General features: G+C 33.8%; 2 protein-coding genes across 2 annotated transcripts; one reads left to right on the forward strand and one right to left on the reverse strand.

Moving 5' to 3' along the window:
- The first annotated feature begins 6946 nt into the window (after window positions 1-6946).
- Window positions 6947-16899, forward strand: LOC129297415 (kinesin-like protein KIN-10B). The gene is made up of 13 exons (XM_054935756.1): window positions 6947-7401; window positions 7498-7666; window positions 8327-8720; window positions 9248-9453; window positions 9924-10237; window positions 10323-10386; window positions 11002-11083; window positions 14454-14644; window positions 14730-14776; window positions 14893-14914; window positions 15173-15235; window positions 15313-15351; window positions 16401-16899. Exons 1-13 carry the CDS (start codon window positions 7166-7168, stop codon window positions 16479-16481), a joined length of 1908 nt encoding a protein of 635 aa, XP_054791731.1. The 5' UTR covers window positions 6947-7165; the 3' UTR covers window positions 16482-16899.
- A 1507-nt stretch (window positions 16900-18406) lies between these two features.
- On the reverse strand, window positions 18407-19130 carry LOC129297418 (metallothionein-like protein 2). The gene is made up of 2 exons (XM_054935761.1): window positions 18987-19130; window positions 18407-18852 (listed from the first exon to the last, which is right to left on the reverse strand). Exons 1-2 carry the CDS (start codon window positions 19040-19042, stop codon window positions 18681-18683), a joined length of 228 nt encoding a protein of 75 aa, XP_054791736.1. The 5' UTR covers window positions 19043-19130; the 3' UTR covers window positions 18407-18680.
- Between the last annotated feature and the right edge of the window lie 2152 nt (window positions 19131-21282).

Below are 21282 nucleotides of genomic sequence, written 5' to 3' on the forward strand. Positions count from 1 at the left end.
ACCAATCATCTAGATATCTAGACTCGTGAAAAAGTGAAGGAACAAATTTGAACCTCAATTGGCACTAAGACATGTTTGAGAGTATATAATGAAACGGAAAAGAATGATGATTGTCAGAATGTAATGGGATGGAGTAGAATGGAATGGAACATTACGTTATTTAAAAGTTTTATTAAAGTAATAAATGATTTTAGTTAATCATTATTTAAAAATAATTATAAAATTAATATATTTGAATTATATATAATTATATTTTTTAGTTTGATGGTGAGGGGAAATGAAAGGGTGAGAGGGAGGTGAGAAAAATGGGTTTTTTAACAAGTGGTTTGAAAAGCCCTTCAAGCCATTCCACTCTCTTTCAAAAATTTATCCCAAGTAATGTTATAAGGTTTTTATCCATTCCATTTTATTATAAAAAAAAAATATCTCCTAGACATTACCTGAAGCCTAAAGGGTCTTGATTAGTTGGGTTAATTTTAGACTATTTGATGGGGATAGATGAGATCAGAGGTTATAAGGAATGCTACAACTAATTAGGCAATGTTTAATATGTGAAAAAATGTTTTATAGAAAAAAATGAGAAATATTTCTAGAAATAAAGGATATATATGTGTATATTTTTAAAAAAATGCATTTTTACTTGCTAAACATTATATTAGAGTACGTTGCTTGGAGGGTTAAAGTGCCTTTGCTAATATTAATTGATTGAACCTCACAAGACTTGAAGTCTAAACCTTAATTGCTTCGATTGGCTGACTTCCACAAATATGAAAACAATCAAACCTACGAAGATACGTCTCCTCTTGTCTTAGGTTGGGATTTTCTTCTCTGATAAACACCCAATTATACAGTCTTATATGTGGCAATGGAGTTTTGTATGGTTGAGTAGAGAATGAATCAATCACAAGGTCCAAAGAATGTTACATACTTAGGCTCATGAAATGGCTGGTTGGTGTACATGCATGTATAGATTTTAGGGAGAATTGCACTTAGGGCTCTCAAATCATAAAAATTTACAATCAAGACTCAATGCATTTTGAATTTATTCTGTAGGCCTGAAGGCATTAGATGTAACTATATTTTAGAGAGAAAAGATCCATTTGTCCTTATATGACCTTTGTCATTACCCATAATTAAGTCCAACCAATGAAGCCAATTAATTTTAAGTAAGAGACTAAATGAAGGAAGATAGAATCAACTTTGGCTAATAACACTCGTATAACATATTTTAGAGTAAATGAGATCCCAAAATAATTTCACTTGAAGACAATAAGTTAAGCCCTAAAAAAACATTTAAAATCAGAGTACAAAAGGTTATAGAAACATGGGAAAATGTTTGAGCATTATGACAAGTTAAATAGGTGCAAAAGAGTCATTTCAATAAAATTGGACATGTCTGTCATGGCTAAGTGCTTATCTGTTATGGCTTATGGTGTAATAACCTCTGTCATTAATCATTCTTAAACTTAATTAATTAAACCAGACATTAAAAGTAAGAATCAACCTTGGCTAAGGCAAAGTTTAATAACTACTTTGAAAGCATTAAGGGCAATGGTATCCAAAAAAAAATTGTTGAAAGTAAACAATAAAATATGATACTTAAAAAATACTTTAAATCATAGTAGACTATGCTCTTAAGATGTTTGGAAAGATAGTGAGAACAAAGGAGCAGCATGAAGCTTACCATTTTCTACTAGCATGAAATTACCCAAATTTGACATAAATGTTTTTGTTATTTCAATGAAAACATGTTGTCATTTATGAAGTTTATAATGTACAAATGTTGCTGTTATGCAAGTGTTCAGGAATGCTATAATGTCCACCTTGATATTATCAGAATATACCATACAAATCCTTACTAATAATTAAGAACCAATTAATCCAAATGATTCACAACAGAATAGGTTTAATAATTAAGTTTGAAATCATAGAAAACTCAGGATCCTACCAAAACCCTTTCTAAAAATGTTGGTTAAGCTTAACATATGTTTTAGAAATTAGAGTTAAACAATACAGGGAAGCATGAGGACTAATATGGAAATAGATAACCAAATGTTTGTCAAAAATATAGTTTTCCCCAACAAGATACATACGAATGCAAAAAGCCATATTTTCAGAACTTGAACTGCATTCAAGTGCTACTAGCTTCAACTGAGGCTTAAACTAAGTCCAATGAATTGGCAACTACTTGTTAGTATAGTTATTCACACTTTATCATCATCCAAACACATTTTTAAACCATTTAAACATCATAAAATTCACTAAAAAGAGGCATATCTATAAATGTTGTACTTGGCTAACCAAAAATATTCAATAATCAAAATATCAAGTATACCATAAGTAATCATATACTTGCAGGTGTAATTTGGCCACAATACAACCTCACCAAGAGATTCACAATACAAGCCAAATTCCCACAATAACAAGTCACATAAACCATGCAAGTACATCTAAAAAATGATATGTTCCTAGTTGGCAATGAAAACATGTGTACATATATTCAATTACATATTGTTAATCAAAAGTTATTGGGCAATTACAAAGAGCAGAGCCTATCTACTTTTTGCCATGACTAGCTTCCCCTTTACCCTTGGCAGCACTGTCACTTATAAAATTGCAATCACAAGATGAGATAAAATTTCAATAACTAAATAAGTACACTACCTACTAACAAGTCAAAATATAAATAAACATGCAAAGTGGGATAACAACAATTTATATAATCATGGTACAATAGTGCATGATCCACAGATTCAAATCGAACCTCTTAAACATTGATGATTGAACCTGTGGGCTATTAACATGATTTGGCCAAGTCTATGTAACTAGACTAATCTGATCTTATCAAATAGGGAAAATAACTTGGCTAAGGTCTCATTCCACTTCTAGACCATGATTTTCCATTTTTTGAATAATTAAGGTATCATATGCCTAACTAACCGCTACATGCAATACAACGAGGACTTTCAAACAGAATAATCAAATACTAAGGCCACACATGGTGTCGAGTGATACCATATGATTTTGTACTACTCCCTTTTAAAGTGAACTGCGCACCCTCACATGCACCATCATACAATCACATGTTGCTTTGGTTTAAATCACATATGTGCATGACTATGCTTGCACATATATTGGATTTCACCCAATAATAACCATGATCAATACACCATTATCATATATTAAGATCATAAATTCATATATATAGATGTACACAATTATATATATATATATATATATATATCAAAATCTTTAATTTCACCCAATAATAACCATTTTCCCATTTCACATGAGTTCTAAAACTAACTCACGTACTCGCATGCTTGTTTATAGATATAATCTCATATAAGTACATCTTTACAATTTATAAAACCTCAAATATGATCTAGCAGGTTAATAACTAGGATAAATTATTTGTTTACCTCAACCCTTTTATTATATAAATGGTTAACAATGGATTTTACAACACTTCTCAAGCTTCCTTAAACTCAAGCAACTCTGAGCAACTATAATCCATATAATTAAATGCTAATCATTAATCATCAATCCCAACAAAAGAACTTTTTAGTTTAATTAAGCTAGCCATAACCTTACCTTTTATCATTAGCTAAACTAAAGCCCCAACAACCTTTTATTAGTTCCATTTATCCTCCATGAACTCTAACAATAATAAATTTGGTCCATATAGTTCTCAAAGTCTTAATTTAAGCCTAAGGTTCATATAAACCCTAAATCCCAACACTTAAATATTATAAAATCACCAATCCTAGATATATAAACTTAAAGTAACTCCAATAACTCTATTCAATCCATTGGATTTGGATCTAAACCCTGAAGTTTAAAAATCACAACTCCCGAATCTAAAAATCTTCCAAGACAAACGTGTAGGAAGGTAGTGGGAAGGATTAGGGAGTTTAGCTTGATAATTGAAGGACTAAAAATACTCCCAAGTAGACAAAAATTGAAGCCCTAATAGAGCACCATTATTGCTTTCCTTCTCCCCCTTCCTCTCCTCGTGTTCTAATTTGATTTTCAAAATAGGGACTTTTATCTATGTTTGCAACCGTGGACAGTTGGCTTATGTATTTCACAACCTTAGATGGTTGAAGCCACTTAAACCAAATTTGCTTTATCTGTCCACAATTATGGGTGGTTATCTCTATTGAAGGACTCAACTGCAAGTAGTTGTGAACATAGAGCACACTTCTCTTTCAGTAATGCTTGTTCACGCACAATGATCACCTCTTTAGATTACAACTGCGGTTGTTATGAACAAAGACCCAACATTTTCCCTTAAATACACATTTAAGCCCTAAATTTTGCTCCACCTTACACCTAGTCTATTTCTACTGTTTATTTCTTCTAATTACCCTTGTTGATATAATTTAATCCAATAATTAAAATCCCGAATGTTATATATGTCATATAAATAAAAATTATATTGTTAATAAATAAACCTTGTCATATTATTTATAGATTTTTTGTTGTTTAAAAACCTGTGAAACTTGTACAAATATTTAATTTAATCGTGTGAAATAAATGGAGATTATGTTCTTAATAAAGGGACCTTTTTATGTTATATATGGACTTTCTGTTATTCATAAATTGGGAAAATGTTCAACTTATAACCACACAAAATATGTGAAATAAATGGACATTATATTATTAATAAATAGATCTTTTTATGTTATATATGGACTTTTTATTTTTCATAAACTTGGAAAACATAAAAATGTTCAACTTATAACTACACAAACCATGTAAAATAAATGGATATTGTATTTTTAATAAATGAACCTTTTCATGTTATATATAGATTTTCTGTTTTTTTTAAACTTGGAAAACATAAAAATGTTAAGCCTAATTGCATGGACCATATGAAATAAAAAGATATTGTGTTGTTAAAAAATGAACCTTTTTAAGTTATATACAGACTTTTTATTATTTATAAACCTAAAAAACTTGTACAAATGTTCATTGCAAATAATTTCATTTACACCGCAGCAAGTGTTCTCCAAACATACATCACAATATTTATTATACATCTATTTACAGAAAACCAATTCCATAAATAAAAAGCCAACTTAAGATAGCACAGAGAAATATTAAGTACATTTTGATGCTTCATCTTATTATTTTTGTTTTTCTTTGATTCCTATTATGAGTGCAGGGGCACTCTAAGCTTTAATAGTATTGCATACTCCATTAGCAAGTACAAAATGTCATACCTGAATCATTTTATACTCCTATACAAATTGACAAAATTTAGAAATTTACAAATGAAATTTTTAATATTTACAAGCACAAATTCAAATATTTACAAGTAAAAGTCTATATCTTGAGAAGTAAAGGTTCGAAGTTGACGTTTTCCCAAAGTCTACAAATTTAAAACCAAACATTTGAATATTCACAATTAAAGGTTCATCTATTCATAATTCAAAGTCTATAATTTTTTACTTCAAATATTCACAACTCAGTGATAGCATGTTCTTATTTTTACAATTTCTGTAGTAGTTCCCAAAATTGAGTTCACTTGAATTTCAGCTCCTGCTCAAAATATGATTTAGATGAAAGATAAATAAACCCCTTTCAAAAGTAAAACAATATTTGATGTTGCAAAATCCAGCTTCCTTCGAACTACATATATCCCATATGCTTTGTTTAGAAATTGCTATCAATTTTATGATAAAACAAACAAGCAAATTCAAAGCCTTCTATGTCAAATCCAAAGAAGAGGAGGGAGAGAAGAAAGGTAATGAGAGAAGGGAGAGAAGGAAGATGAAGATGAAGAGAAAGAGAAAGAGAACGAAGGCAGAGGAGAGGAGGGAGAAGAGGTCAAAGTCAAACACTAGTTGGTTTTGGGATGGGCGAAAGGGTTTTTTCCTGTTAAAACACACTTACATCTAAGCTCTTTGGGTCTACAGAATAAATTCAAAATGCATCGGACCTTAATTGTAAATTTCTTTGGTTTGGAGACCCTTGGTACCATTTTCCCTGGATTTTAAGCTGTCAACTAGCCTCCTAAATCATTCTACACATTGCTGCAATGGCCCTCCTTATAAGAGACCCACTCATGCAAGCTAAACCATGCATCTCTAAAAAACTGAACACATGCTGGCCCAATATTACCTATGTTAATGGGGACTCTCATGGTTATTTCTTAGTGTCAGTCTAGAAAAATACAAGGAAAGGAAATAACTTACTATATGCTCTCTTACCTTAATTTCATGCAACTGATCATGACGGAGTCTGCTTTAATTTTCCCTCAAACCCAAGCAAGGACACCGATCCGCTATGTAGATCTAAAACATCAAATTAACATTGCAAGATATCTATAAATATACATGTTTTGTGCACGATTAGTTATATCATAGTAATAAAAGATCGTGACGATGTCTTGGCTGTCTATTACATGATTAAGCATGCATGAACGTACCCTCTTCAACAAGAAAATTTAAACATCTTGACGTGCGACGTGTTCCAACCCAACAATTCCTTTCTTTCTTTCTTTTTAAAGAAGGAAGCAATTATATTGAGAGTGCGTTTTGGGCCCCCAAAAAAATCATGTTTCATCTAGAATTTTTAACTTTGAAATAGAGAAAATGAAACTGAACTCTTCATGCTCATCACACTTGAAAATAGGCATATGCAAATTTCCATCATATTTATTAATAATTAATTTGTTAATTTATTAATTATGAGTTATTAATTAACATCAACATAAAATGATATAACGAATGATTTAATGAATAACTCATAATTATCCTGCCTTTGCGATTCAATGATTATCCTAATCTGCAATATGTATAGTTGCATACAATCTTATGGCCAACCCAACATTCTAATCCTAATTTGTACATTGTAGATTGTAAAATTGTAACGCCGAAGGCTCGAAATGGGGAATTGGGGGACTTTTAACTAAGCAGGAGATTATTAAAGGTTTCCTCTTTGATCCGTTAGTTTTGTGGGCCCAAAAAAATTGACAAGGTCCAAACTCAAATTCAAATTGTGAAGCCACTCATTTTAACGGTCAGGACGCATTCGAAACCACCAGCTTCGGGCCTCTCTTCCGATCTTGAACTGCGTTTTCAAGCTTCTCCTCCTCCCCCTTCTTGAGATCCATAATCTTTGAGTACTTTTCATCGAAAGTTGAGGCTTTACCTCCATGGCAACTCCCAGCTGCTCGTTGAACACTCCAAAAACTTCCAATTCTTGCACCCCTCTGAAAACTTCAAACCCCAAGTCAATCTCCAAGGTCAGGGTCATCATAAGAGTTCGACCCTTTCTTCCTCATGAAATATCTGCAAGAAATGGAAATTCAAGCTCATGCATCTCCTTTCTGGACCACGACTCTGAATCCCCGGAGGAAATCACTGTCTATCTCAAAGACCCTGAAACCAGGTCAGAAAACCGAGCTTATTTTCAAGATTTTGTTTCAGGAAATTATATTTTTTGAAGTTTTGACGATAGACTCTTTCATTTTTCTTTTGGTTATAGCCGAAAGGAGTGTTATCAGTTGGATTCCTTCTTTGGCCAAGAGGATAACAATGTGGGCCAGATTTTCCATAGAGAAGTAAGCCCTTTGATTTCAGGTGTCTTCAACGGCTGCAATGCAACTGTGTTCGCTTATGGAGCTACTGGAAGTGGAAAAACATACACTATGCAGGTGTGAATGTGATCTTTATGAAACGTTTATTTGCTTTCTTAACTGTATGTTTGAAGTGTTGAGAAAGAATTAAATGTATGACTAGCATGTGATATCTGATGTTAGGACGGTGATGTTTTCATATATTAGACTGCGCTAGGTAATGGTAGAATCCAATGCATTCCAAAAGAATTGGTCAAAGTCTTCATAAAATTAGAACCAAGAACTTTTGTTTTCGTTTTTTGTGGCATCCAAGCCCAGCAATTAAGGGGTGATAAGGGGTTTTGAGTTTATTCAGTCTTCATTCTTTTGAGAATTTTGATCATTATTCTAAGAATGTGTAACAGTTTCGGATGTGTTTTCTTCTATCCTTGCTTTTCATGTTTGTAAGGTTAATATTAAGAATTTCACTATTTGCTCGCACCCTTTTTTCATTAATGCTACTTTAACCTCCAAACAAGCCGCCCTAAATGTGATGTTTACATTATCCAAACCGTTTCCTTCCTTTTGATATCCTAGCTCAACAACTATAGAGGTGAGAAGGGGTCTGAATTCATACAGTCCCTGATTCTTAATACTCTTGGAGTTTGCAGTGCTTATGATATAGTAACTTTTGGGGAAATAAATGTTTAATTTTTCACGTTTATGTCTTTTGTTGTGTTTTTGTGAAAAACATTGCAGGGCACTGAGGAACAACCTGGCTTAATGCCATTAGCAATGTCTGCGATCCTGTCCATATGCCAAAGCACTGGTTGTACAGCACATATTTCATACTATGAGGTTTATATGGACAGATGCTACGACCTCTTGGAGGTCAAAGCAAAGGAGATTTCAGTGATGGATGACAAAGATGGACAAATCCACCTCAGGGGACTCTCTCAGGTTCCCATACATACAATGTCTGAATTTATGGAGACATTTTCTACTGCTGTGCAGAGAAGGAAAGTTGCACACACAGGCCTCAATGATGTCTCAAGTAGGAGTCATGGAGTGCTTTTGATTTCTGTCTTCAATCCTTCCACTGATGGCACTAAAGGGTCTGTGTGTGGGAAGTTGAATCTCATAGACTTGGCAGGTTATTTCTATATTCAATTGGTGTTTGGCATCAGATTTTTTTAGTTACAAAAAGCACAAATATTGACACATATAACACAATTCAAATCTCTCTGTTTTTTTTTTTTTTTGGAAACCATGCTCTCCACATTCAAATATTGACACAGATACATTTGTCCATATTATTATTTGTAATTTACAATTTAGACCAAATATATTTATATGTTTTATTCAAATTTTGGTCTTGCAAAATTTTAGTTTCTATGTAGTTTTAGAAATATGGAGGTCTCATAGATATCCCAATAGAAAAAGAAAATGGGGAGAAGAGAATTTTTTCTCACGGTGGAGAATGGAGATTGAGAGACAAGGAAGTGGCAAGCATTGGAAGAAGTGAAGGCCTTTTTTCCTTATCCCATCATGCTTAGACATGGGATGACACGAGAAAAAAATGCAATGTTAAGCAGTTATTTAAATTGCCATTCATAGCATAGGTTACTAGTTTCTGTGGTCGTGACTTATACCATGCTGATGTGCATATGATTGAACCAGGTAACGAAGACAACAAAAGAACTTGCAATGAAGGAATTCGTCTCCAAGAAAGTGCCAAAATAAACCAGTCTCTGTTTGCTTTGTCTAATGTGATATATGCATTGAACAATAACAAACCTCGAGTGCCTTATCGAGAAACCAAGTTGACCCGGATATTGCAGGACTCTCTAGGAGGAACTAGCCGTGCACTTATGGTTGCTTGCTTGGTAAGTTTGACTCCTCAGGATTCCCTTTCTTTCGTTTATCTTTCGGTTCACTAGACCATGAAATAGACAACTCTAGTTATATGAGAAGCATAGATACTGACATTGACATGATCCACAAAAACATCGCCAAACTATAAAATCTTTAGTGTTTATACGAAATTCGAAAAGATGCCCCATATCAAACTTCCGCTGTCAACCCTTGGAGTGCCGTTCATTATTCTATTTTTATACGTTTTCTTTTAGGTCACTAAATCTTTATTACAAACAAAGTAACCTAAAAAGCATAATTACTAACTCAATAATATGGACAAATGATAGAATTTGAAGTATTTAATTTTGAAAATTCGCACTCTATCTGATATTAGTAGTGTCTAAGACGCATGATGGATGCAGGCATAAGTCTTTTTATATTCTATGTTTCCATATGTAGTATTTGAGTGGCCATGAGAACGTTTTGCCTTTTATTTCAGAATCCAGGAGAATACCAGGAGTCTGTTCATACGGTGAGTTTGGCTGCCAGGTCAAGGCATATCTCCAATTTTGTACCTTCGACTCAGAAACAAGAGACCCCAAAAGTCAGAGTTGACATGGAAGCCAAATTAAGAGCTTGGCTAGAATCAAAAGGCAAAACAAAGAGCTCACAAAGACTTGCAGCATTTAATTCTCCATGTTTAAGGAAAACTCCCAAGTCCATAAACTCTGCCAAGAGATCTGTCACCTTTGTGAGTTCTGTGAAGGGAGGAGGTACTGTGATAAGCCAAAATGCCGAACGAACAAAAGAAAGGTGGATAGTGATTGAAGTCTTTCTGAAATAATATTGAAAAATGATTTCTGTCATTGACATTTTTTGTTACTTACTACTATTACAGGGCTTTTGCAGTGGCTTTTAGGAATCTGCCAGATGGTGAAGGCACCTTTGATTTTTGTTTCGAGGTTAGTGTGAATACTGCTAGTGCATTACATGTGCTAAAACTCTCACCAGCACAATTTCTAAGTGTTACTAATAATGTGAAAAATTCCCAAATTCATATAAGTAAAATCTCATTTTTTTTCTATAAGGATGACCTTCCTATCAATTATAAGTTTAAATGGTTCGCGTCATGATCTTGAGTCCAACTCTCTCATCCACTTTGAGCCTAACTCTCTGATTTCAAAATTCTTTCAATAGTAAATCACTCTTTGACTCCTAACAATCAACTTCTCAAAACACTACGCTGTATTATTTTATTAGTATCTTACTTGCACAGCTAGTTGGCCTAAGAAATATGCTAAAGAATCTTTACTAAAAGTCCATCATCATAAATGGAATTTCAAGGCCTTATTTTTAACTAGTTGTATCATTATGCTGTTCGTTTGCTTAAATTGATGAAGTAGTTTGAGAAGATATCTCTTTGAAAATCTAACATTCTATAAATAACATCCAATATTTAGAAAGGATCCGTTTGGCCCGATGTTTATAAATATTAACTTTTTATGCAAATTTTATGCATAAAATAGGCGGAATATATTCATCTTTGCTTGTATATAATAATATGAAATGTTCTATAGAGCCCACATCACGGTGATATGGACAATAGAGAAGAGGCTGTTACCAATGAGGCTGCATCAGAATCCAATAATTATCCACGAGGTATGTCACCATAACAAGAGAGTCAATTTGATTTGTGTTTCAGATATATGCTTGGACCTGGGTAGAATTTCATGCAATGATTTATTAGTTATAAATCATGAACCTACATATGCGCAAGCATATCAGACATTGACAACTCCGCCTATGTTTATAGCCGGTCCCAAGCCCGGGTAAAGGAGGAGGGTTGTGTTAGGCCATCAACAGCCAATGTAAAAATTTGTTGAATCTATCATGAACATGGACAATAGACGTTATAATGTTAATGCTAGGTCGTTGCCTGTAAGTAACGCGCTGCATGGCTCGAGAACAGTGATAAGTGAGTTAGAGCCGCTGCATCGGTTCCCGGATGTAGTGTTAAATGAGCAAGGGCTACCGCGTCATTCTGGACGCACGCGGCTAAAGAAGTTAGTCCATAAGAGCAAAATTAGATTTGGTACTTGGAATGTTGGGACATTAAATTGTAAATCTGTAGAGGTTGTAGGGGTTATGATTCAAAGGAAAATCAATATCCTTTGCTTGCAAGAAACAAAATGGCGTGGAGAAGGAGCTAAGGATATTCAAGGTTTCAAACTTTGGTATACAAGAAAAGTAAGTGCACGCAATGGAGTAGGCATCATTATAGATAATGAGTGGAAGAAGAACGTTGTAGAAGTTAGCAGAATTGGAGACAGAATTATTTCTTTAAAAATGATAATTGGACGTGAGACTGTTAATATTGTTAGCGCTTATGCGCCGCAAGTCGGGACAGAAGCCAGTCTTAAGGAATTATTTTGGGAGGATCTGGAGGGGTTGATTCGACACATACCACAGAGTGAAAAGATTTTTATTGGAGGAGACTTTAATGGGCATGTCGGGAGGGAAGCTGGTCAGTATGCGAGGGTGCATGGTGGTTTTGGTTTTGGAGAGCAAAACAATGAAGGGCAAACTCTTCTTGATTTCTCATTGGCGTATGATTTTAAGATTGCCAACACTTATTTCAAGAAGAGAGATGAGCATCTCATCACTTACAAAAGTGGAGCCTCAAGGTCGCAGATTGATTTTCTTTTGGTTAGGAACACAGATAGAAAACTTTGTAAAAATTGTAAGGTGATCCCTGGAGATGCTGTAACGACACAACATAGGGTCCTAGTCCTTGATGTGTGTATTATGAGTAAAATCCAAAAACGTCGACAAGTAGTAACACCAAAGATTAGGTGGTGGCAATTAAAAGGTGAGAAGCAAGATATTTTCAAGCGAAATCTTTTGGATAAAGGAATTTGGGATTCTCAGGGAAGTGCTAACATCATATGGGAGGATATGGCTAAAAAGATACGGGAGGTTGCAAAAGTAGTTTTGGGAGAATCGAAAGGTTCTGGTCCGAGAGATAAGGAGTCTTGGTGGTGGAATAATAGTGTACAGGACAAAATCAAGTATAAGAAGAACTGTTTTAAAGCCATACATTTGTGTAACAATGAGGAAAATTGGGAGAGGTACCGTATGGCTAAGAAGGAAACTAAGAGAGCTGTGGGTGAAGCTCGTTCCAAAGCTTTTGAAGAATTTTATAAGAACCTTGAGACGAAGGAAGGAGAGCAAAATATTTATAAGATTGCCAAGAGTAGGGAAAGAAAATCAAGAGATCTAGAACAGGTAAGGTGTATTAAGGAAGAAGAGGGAAGAATTTTAGTTACAGATGATGAAATTAAAAATAGATGGGAGACTTATTTTTCTAAACTTTTCAATGATGGAGAGGATTCATCTAGTAACTTGAAGGATTTAGTAACTGGTGAAGGAGAACAAAATTTGTCATTCTATCGAAAAATACGTGATAAGGAGGTAAAGGAAGCTCTTAAGAAAATGGCAAATGGTAGAGCTAACGGACCTGATTGTATATCTATCGAAGCGTGGAAATGTTTAGGTGAAGAAGGGGTGAGATGGTTATCTAAGTTATTTAATGTGATTTTACGGTCCAAGAAAATGCCTGATGAGTGGAGGAGAAGTACATTAATTCCTATTTATAAAAATAAAGGAGATATTCAGAATTGTACTAACTATAGAGGGATTAAACTCATGAGCCACACAATGAAATTGTGGGAGAAAGTAATTGAGCACAGGTTGAGATTGGAGACAAGTATTTCTGAGAATCAATTTGGTTTTATGCCAGGTAGATCAACTACAGAGGCAATTTATCTACTAAGGGGATTAATGGAAAAGTATCGTTGTAAAAATAAAGATCTACACATGGTTTTTATTGATTTGGAAAAAGCTTATGACCGTATACCAAGAGAAGTGCTTTGGAAAGCGTTGGAAAAAAAGGGAGTACGGATTGCTTATATTAAAGCCATACAAGATATGTATGAGGGGGTAAAAACTAGTATAAGAACGCCTAATGGTCAAACAAAGGATTTTCCTATAAAGATTGGACTACATCAGGGATCATCTCTGAGTCCTTATTTGTTCAACTTGATTTTAAATGTTTTGACGGAACATATTCAAGAGGAAATCCCGAAATGTATGCTCTTCGCGGATGATATAGTTCTTATAGCAGAGACAAGAGAAGAGGTTAATTGCAAACTTGAGTTATGGAGGAGGACATTGGAGTTGAAAGGTTTTCGTCTGAGTGGAAGTAAGACGGAATATTTATATTGTAAATTTGGTAAAGGACTATTCAAAAATAATTTGGAAGTGAAATTGGGAGATCAAATTATACCTCAAGTGGAAAAGTTTAGATATTTGGGAGCCATTATTCAAAATGATGGCGAAATCAGTGGAGATATTTCACATAGAATTCAAGCTGGGTGGTTTAATTGGAGAAAAGCTAAAGGAGTTATTTGCGACTGTAAGGTGCCTAATAAACTTAAAGGAAAGTTTTATCGTACTGCTATCAGACCGGCAATGTTATATAGTAGTGAATGCTGGGCTATAACGGGACAGCAAGAGCATAAAGTTGGAGTAGCAGAGATGAGAATGTTACGATGGATGTGCGGACATACACGTAAAGATAAAATTCGAAATGAGCACATACGTGAAAAAGTGAGGGTGGCACCTATTGAGGAAAAAATGGTAGAAAATCGGTTGAGATGGTTTGGGCATGTACAAAGAAGACCAAGGGAGGCACCAGTGAGAAGAGTGGAACATATAACTTTGAGTCCGATTAAGAGAGGTAGAGGAAGGCCTAAGAGAACACTCTTGGAAGTTGTTGAACGTGATCTCTTAATTAATAATATTTCTAAAAGCTTAATAAATGATAGAGCACAATGGCGTCTTGCAATCCATGTAGCCGACCCCACCTAGTGGGATAAAGGCTTGTTGTTGTTGTTGTTGTTGTTGTATGGTTGATTGATAGTCTATTATACTTTCTAAACTTCTATAAGCAATATGTGGTTTTATGCAGTGGAGTCATTGGCCAAGGAGGAGAACTCACCAATTATGAACAGAAGAAAAGATTATTGGTCAACCACCACTGACAATGAAAATACATTACGAAGTCCTCTCAGAAAGGCACTCTCTCCCATCAATATCAATGAGATCCAAAATAACAGCACTCCACTTGACAAATTCAGTGCAAGGAGTTCTACATTGAAGGTACGCAACTATTTAAACCTCATAAGTTCTCTACACTTCTTGAATTATCATTCTCACATCTCATCTCCAATTTAATAATATGCAGAACTGTCTAGTTCAGGAATATGTTTATTTCTTGAACAATGCGAGCAGGTAAAGCAAATCCTTCTTCTGTCTGTCTTGCTTCTTCATAGAAATTTAGTAATCATTCTTTGAAGCTCTTAACAAGGGATTTGATCTTCTTCTTCTTCTTCTTTTTTAACTTGCAGAAGGGAACTGCTTGAGTTGAAGGTAAATGAAAATTTACACTGATGCACAAATTAACTAAAGTTTTCGTCTTGATTTTAAAATGTTCAGAAGTTGAGCAAGTTTTCCCAGTTTCAGACTTTCAGGGTTAGAGGCTACCTGCTTGACGTAATTGATCCAATCAATTAAGATCATTAGATAAACAGATTTTTATTTTTCTCAAGTTTGTCTTTGTCATTTCTTATATATTCATTCATTATTTTTCTTCTATATTTTCTAATGCTTGCGATTCACTTTCTTCAGGGTATAGGAGAGAAAATGGCAGAATATATAATAGATCTCAGAGTCGAAAGCCCTATAAAATCTGTAAGTGAAGAAAAATTTGCGAGGTAGTAGGCAATGTTATACTTTTTTGCTGATGATGTTGTTTCGGCATTATGCAGTTAAATGATTTGGAGAAGATTGGCCTCTCTTCCAAACAGGTATAGATAATAAAAAATGATATATGAAAAATAGAAAGGACTGTTTGAAATTTGTGTCACTTGCAAACTGTTTCTTCTTAAACTTTCCAAATCGAAAACTAGGTTCTCGAGCTTTAAATTTTAAGGAATAAGTCTTTTGACCTCAAATTCCTCATAATGCTAATTAGGATACTATCACACTAAAAGTTGCAATTCAGCTATAGGAGGACTTGAGTTGATATGAAAAGTTACACATCGAATAAAATTGAGTTTAATAATTAAAATAAAATTAGGTATAACTCATGACTAGGATATGGTTTCCTTCCATTGTTGTTATTTGCTCTCTCCCTCCTTTTTCAAGTGGTCACTCCCCATTCATAACAAGTGGTATCAAGTTTAAATTTCACTTGGGACCTAGTTGTTTTTTATTTTTCACACTTGAGGAACTTGAGTTGATATGAGAACTTGAGGACCTTAACCTGGATAAAGCTCAAAACCCTTGATTTCGGGAGCTAGGACTTTGGAGTTTGTAGTGTCTTTCAACATGGGAAACTTGTAGAGGGATAAAGTCCAAATTAGATCCTGATTGCGGGAACAGGGGATTTTGTTGTTTTTGTGGCAATTTTTCAATAGAAAGAGCTTGTAAACTCACACTTAAGGAGACTTAAGCTCATGTGAGATGTTTGAAGTCCAAAAATCAAGCTGGCTTTGATTGCAAAAGTAAGGACTTTAGTCTTAGGGACTTAAATTAATGTAAAAAGTTTCACATCGAATAAAATTAAACTTAATAATTAATATAAAATAAAGTAAAATGATACAATTAAATAGAATTCGGTTGAAAAAGAAATATATGTATGGAGAATATGACATAAAACTCATTTACATGCATCCAATTATTATTGTTGGTCTGGCTCGTTCGTCTCGTCTCTTTTTTTGGTGGCGCTCCTGGTCCCATTTGCTTTTCTTGCAGTGCAGAATATGACATAAAACTCAATTTAATGCATTCTCCTCTCTTTTTGGAGAATAAATCGTTGTGATATAAAAGAAACTATAAGACCTCTTCTTTACAGGCTTACAACTTGTTCACTAAAGCTGCAAGAACGATATTCGAAGACAATGCAAAAGAAACAAGTGCAACAGTGACTTGCTGACTTGGCTGCGTTTTATTAGCCAAGATCAAATGTAATTTATTACTACTCCAAATTCTTTTCTTGTTTATTAAATTGCATTATCCTCTGCTGCTAGCAACATCCTCAATGTTGCCTTGTGTTCGTGCGTGTACCATAGTGGAGAACAACAATGTGCATGTTTGCCTATATGCTGCCTATATGTTCTTTTTAACTTTGTTCGTGTTAAGTTAAATTAATCATTCAACTTTTAATTGATACGTAACATGTTATTTGCCATGTTAACAAATACTGATTGGAAAGATGACCAAGTCAGATGATCTGAGTTTTCATAATATTATATTTATACAATATGTATTGATGCAGATGATGTATGAGCACCAACCCAAGCTCCAAGGCAAGCACTTGAAAAATACTATATTATGAATTAACTAATAATTAATGTCACCGCCTTGGGAAAAATTCGTCTTAATAATTGAGAGATAGATAACTAGATTACCCATCTGGTGGTCAATTGGATAACTAACTAATCAGAAATCCAGTTGCTTTGCATGCCGTGCACAACATGAAAGACGCACTCTTGCATGCCAACGGGCTGCTGCTTCATATTTTAAATCATCTCAGAAATATAATCCCTTACAAATGTAACTTCAACGGCCATATGTGATTGAATTTAATGATTCATAGAGTATTTGATTATTTCCAGAAGTATGAAAAAAATCGGATTGGAAGGGGTCCATCAGATTATCTAATGATTCATGCATATTTGATTATCTCTACCATTTTGATCCCCCGGATTTGGTAATTTTAAAAATATGAATTAATATGAACTGTTAAAATTTAATCTAAATGGTCTATAGCTACAACAGAGGTACAATAAAGAGAAACTGAATAGGAAGAAATAAGTCTCAAAAAAATAGTATTCTCAATGCCTCTTAGAAGCCCAAGAGACGTGGTGTTACAATCATTGATTTTGATGTAATATGACCCCAAACAATTAAGAGCCACGAATCAAATTGGATCGTTTGAATTTTCACGTTTGAAATTGATGCTATACATTAAAAACAAAGAGATATAAATAATATAAAATTCTCTTTGACAATATTTAAGTTCCCGTCTGTTGTTTTTGTTTCTTTCTTTGGGAAAAAAAATGAAAAATAGTTAGAAAGGCACGGGTTAAGATTCACTGCCCGGGATCAATGGAAAAAGGCGAAACAGATTTCTCCTGTGAAGATTCGATATATAATATAAATGGAGTCAAAAAGTTGAATCACAAAATTAACACTTTGATAAGAAAAGGTTAGAGGGAATCTTTTCTCTTTCTTTCTTTTTTCTTTTTTGATAATAGAGGGAATTCATCGGATAGAGAGAATAAATAGAAGTCAAATTATTAGTCTACCTTTCATCCTCAGCACCTCAAAGAAAATAATATCTACTGCCAGTAAAAAATCACATGTGATTCTCAGTTCTCACTTTCTATTTGTTTTCTCCCTTGAATAGGTTGAAAGGGTTCACGTAAAGGTAGGAAAAAGACCGGTTATAGATCTGCATGAAGTTCATCTTATTAGCTGAGAATTATAATATACTATAATATAAGAATTTCAAATTTTATCGTTAATAAGATGCGAATAATATAAATTTACATTTTAAACTTAATTAGGGTAAAAAGAAGATAAGATACTCCATCTTTGTCAAAAGAAAAGGATCGAGTGATCAACCACCAACCCAAGGAAACGCAGAAATATTGGCCCAATACTGATTACACCCTCGCTTGAAAAAAAAAAACAAGAAGAAGTCGACGTCATGATTCCCAATAATGCAACGGAAAGGAAAAAGAAAATATCTGCATCGTTGCCGTGTGAACCTGGTACTCGTCTCTAATTCCCAGCAATTAGGGTTCATTCCCATCTCACAATTCTCAAGACGAAACTCGTGCAAAAGAAAACAAGTAAACAACACAACCATAACACCGATCTTTACACCAACAAGATAACGTCAACATCAATAAGCAGAGATTGAACTTTATGCAAAACAAAACAAACAGAAAACAGAGCAGCCATTAAACCCTAAGGCGCAGGCGGCAACACGAACACAAGAAGCACGCGTACACAAACACTTCCTACATATATATGTGTATGGTTTCTTTTATTTCTGCATCATCATCAACGGGAAGTAATTAAAGGGTTGGTCGTCATCTCTGCTTCTTTCTGATCCACGATTCGATCACTTGCAGTTGCAGGGGTCGCAGGTGCAGTTTGATCCGCACTTGCAGCCCTCGTTCTCGGCGGCGACGCCCATCTCAGCTCCCTCGAACTCCGCCTTCATCGGAGCCACCCCCAGCACCAGAGTCTCCCTGCTTGTCTTCTCGGCGTAGCTCAGGTCTGGGTACATCTTGCTGCACCACATGATATCAAAATCAACCTAGCTCAGTCGATTTCGCAAATCGTGACTTTCATATATGAATCAGGAGAAACCCGAGAAATTTTCCCGCAAAAATATTTAAAGCGATCGATCAGAATTTAATCTTACCTTCCGCAGTTGCAGCTGCTTCCGCACCCGCAGTTAGAGCCACATGAGCAAGACATATTCCCGAGTGAAGAAGGAAAAGGAAGCACAGAAATCACAGACACGATTAGTCAAGCGTAGAAACTAAACACACAGATGGTTTCAGAGGCCTCAACGACTCCATTTATAGCGTGGACGAGGATGGATGGGGGCAATCTCTACCGTCCACGTTTCAGAATCGTATGAGTCCTTCATATGGAATAATCTTCTTTTTCTTTTTCTTTTGTTTTTTGTTATTTTTGGGTCACTGCCTCGCTTAAATAAAGAGAGAATGACAAATAAAAATTTTTGAAAAATATGAAGAAACTTGTACCATTAAAATTTTAAAATTTATGATTGAAAATTCAGAAATTTATAGCTGTCCTTATTTCACATTAATTTTTTTACAGTGTTTTCAATTGTCATTCTTAAATAAATCTTCTTCTACCATATTGTTGTGATTGAAGGCGCAATAATTAATTAATTATTTTTTTTTTTATCAATATCCTCTTAAAAAAATGACAAAAAATCTCAAAATACACAAATGATAATTAAGTATCACAAAATGTGTTGATTATTATTTAATCTTTATAAACTTGTTTTATATTTGACAAAATAACATATTTGTCATCAGTATCAGTGGTTATCATGTGTTGAGAAACGACTATTTTAATCAGGCTGTTGATTAAAATGAAATATAAAATAACTACTTCCTTTTAGCAAAAATATGTTTATCATCCATTAATCCTAATTTTTTTTAACCTACAATCAAATACAATTGAAGTAGTCATTTTAGAAAGGAAGTAGTCATTTTTTAATCCATTTATACATCACATATTTTAGTATTTATTTTCTATTCAATTTTAATAAATGGTCCAATCAAAATAGTTATTTCTCAATGTATAATAATTACTAATCTATAATACTTGTAATTAAGTGATAAACAATTTTGCAAAAAGAAAATAGTTATTTTCTCTTTCGTTTTAATAAATAACTCAACTAAAATAGTCATCCTTATAATAATCAATAAATAAAAAAACCATGAAATTATATTAAAATCTCACATAAAAAAAATAATTACTAAAAGTTCATTAATAATTAAATTAAGACTAAATTACATTGACAATTCAATTGTCAATTAATTTTATAATAATTAATTTTTTTCATGTGTTATCTAATTGTAATTCTTTTCAGAATAAAAACCATTATCACATTTTGCAGTAGTCAATTCTATTTGTATATATAGAAATTTTTTCGTCATTCTCCCTGTACCTTTTTTCTGTCATCTATACTCAATTTGCGTTTTTTTTTTTTTTTGGGCGAACCAATTTGCGTTTACTACCTCCACGTTTATATCGATTGACGTCAATTTATCTCGTACACTCAAACGTGAAATGTCACAACAATAATCAGATAATAATTGTACGTTAAGTTAATATTGTATTATATATGTCAGGTTTCCTAATCTTCCTCCTCCTTCCTCCTCCTTGATAGGACGGTGAGGAGTATTTTCTATCCTTCTAAATATGCTATATATATTTATTGTTATTTTTGTGAACGTCAAAGGTCCCAAGTTACTTTCTATGGATTGGTGTCCACTGGGAATTGGGAATTTCTTTTTGTGCTCTATGTCTAGATCGACACGATGATCTGGACCATGGATGACAGTCATTGAAAATCAAGGATGAGTCAACGGTTGAGATTTGAGATGGTGGACGGCTAAGTCATGGAACGTAAAGAATTTCTTTTCTTCTTTCCTTTTTTTTGGCCGGAAGCTTCAATAACGTAAGAAAATGAACACCTTTTCAATATCTATTACCAGTGTCTCACAAAAAAAAAAAAAAAAACAGACCATCTCTATCACATATTAATGTGTAAATTGAGTGGAAGTTGACTTCAAAATTAATAAATCTAAGGCTTGATTTTAATTTAAATTCCACAAATTTTAATATAACAAAAATTGAAAAGTCCAATCCCCTATTAATTAAATCAATCTAATGTCTCCCACACGAGATGATCCTGTATTGATTTGTTAAGAAATAAAAACTATTGACGGCAGGCCTAGCTATTTTCAAGGATATAGAACTTGAGGGCGGAATCAAATATTCAAATATATTCATATAATGTCATAGGCAATATTGAACAGATGGAGAAACGATTTAAATGTAGAGTTTATAAGAAGTCACGTCAACATTCATGTGCCAAGTTTCCTCGAGACACCAACGATATCTGTGTTTGTTGTTGTTCAAGGGAAAATCCAAATCAATTCTTAGGTTTAATC

Source organism: Prosopis cineraria, unplaced genomic scaffold (assembly GCF_029017545.1).
Source record: "Prosopis cineraria cultivar Desert tree isolate PC_DT_omini unplaced genomic scaffold, ASM2901754v1 PC519, whole genome shotgun sequence".
In the NCBI taxonomy this organism is placed as follows: domain Eukaryota; kingdom Viridiplantae; phylum Streptophyta; class Magnoliopsida; order Fabales; family Fabaceae; genus Prosopis; species Prosopis cineraria.

Bases quoted from the DNA above. Each gene is read 5' to 3' on its own strand.
- LOC129297415 (XM_054935756.1), top strand. From the start codon at position 7,166: ATGGCAACTCCCAGCTGCTCGTTGAACACTCCAAAAACTTCCAATTCT. The intron at 14,645-14,729 runs GTACGCAACTAT...AATAATATGCAG, and splicing joins CAAGGAGTTCTACATTGAAG to AACTGTCTAGTTCAGGAATA. The intron at 15,236-15,312 runs GTAAGTGAAGAA...GGCATTATGCAG, and splicing joins TCGAAAGCCCTATAAAATCT to TTAAATGATTTGGAGAAGAT.
- LOC129297418 (XM_054935761.1), bottom strand. From the start codon at position 19,042: ATGTCTTGCTCATGTGGCTCTAACTGCGGGTGCGGAAGCAGCTGCAAC. The intron at 18,853-18,986 runs GTAAGATTAAAT...CATGTGGTGCAG, and splicing joins AGCAGCTGCAACTGCGGAAG to CAAGATGTACCCAGACCTGA.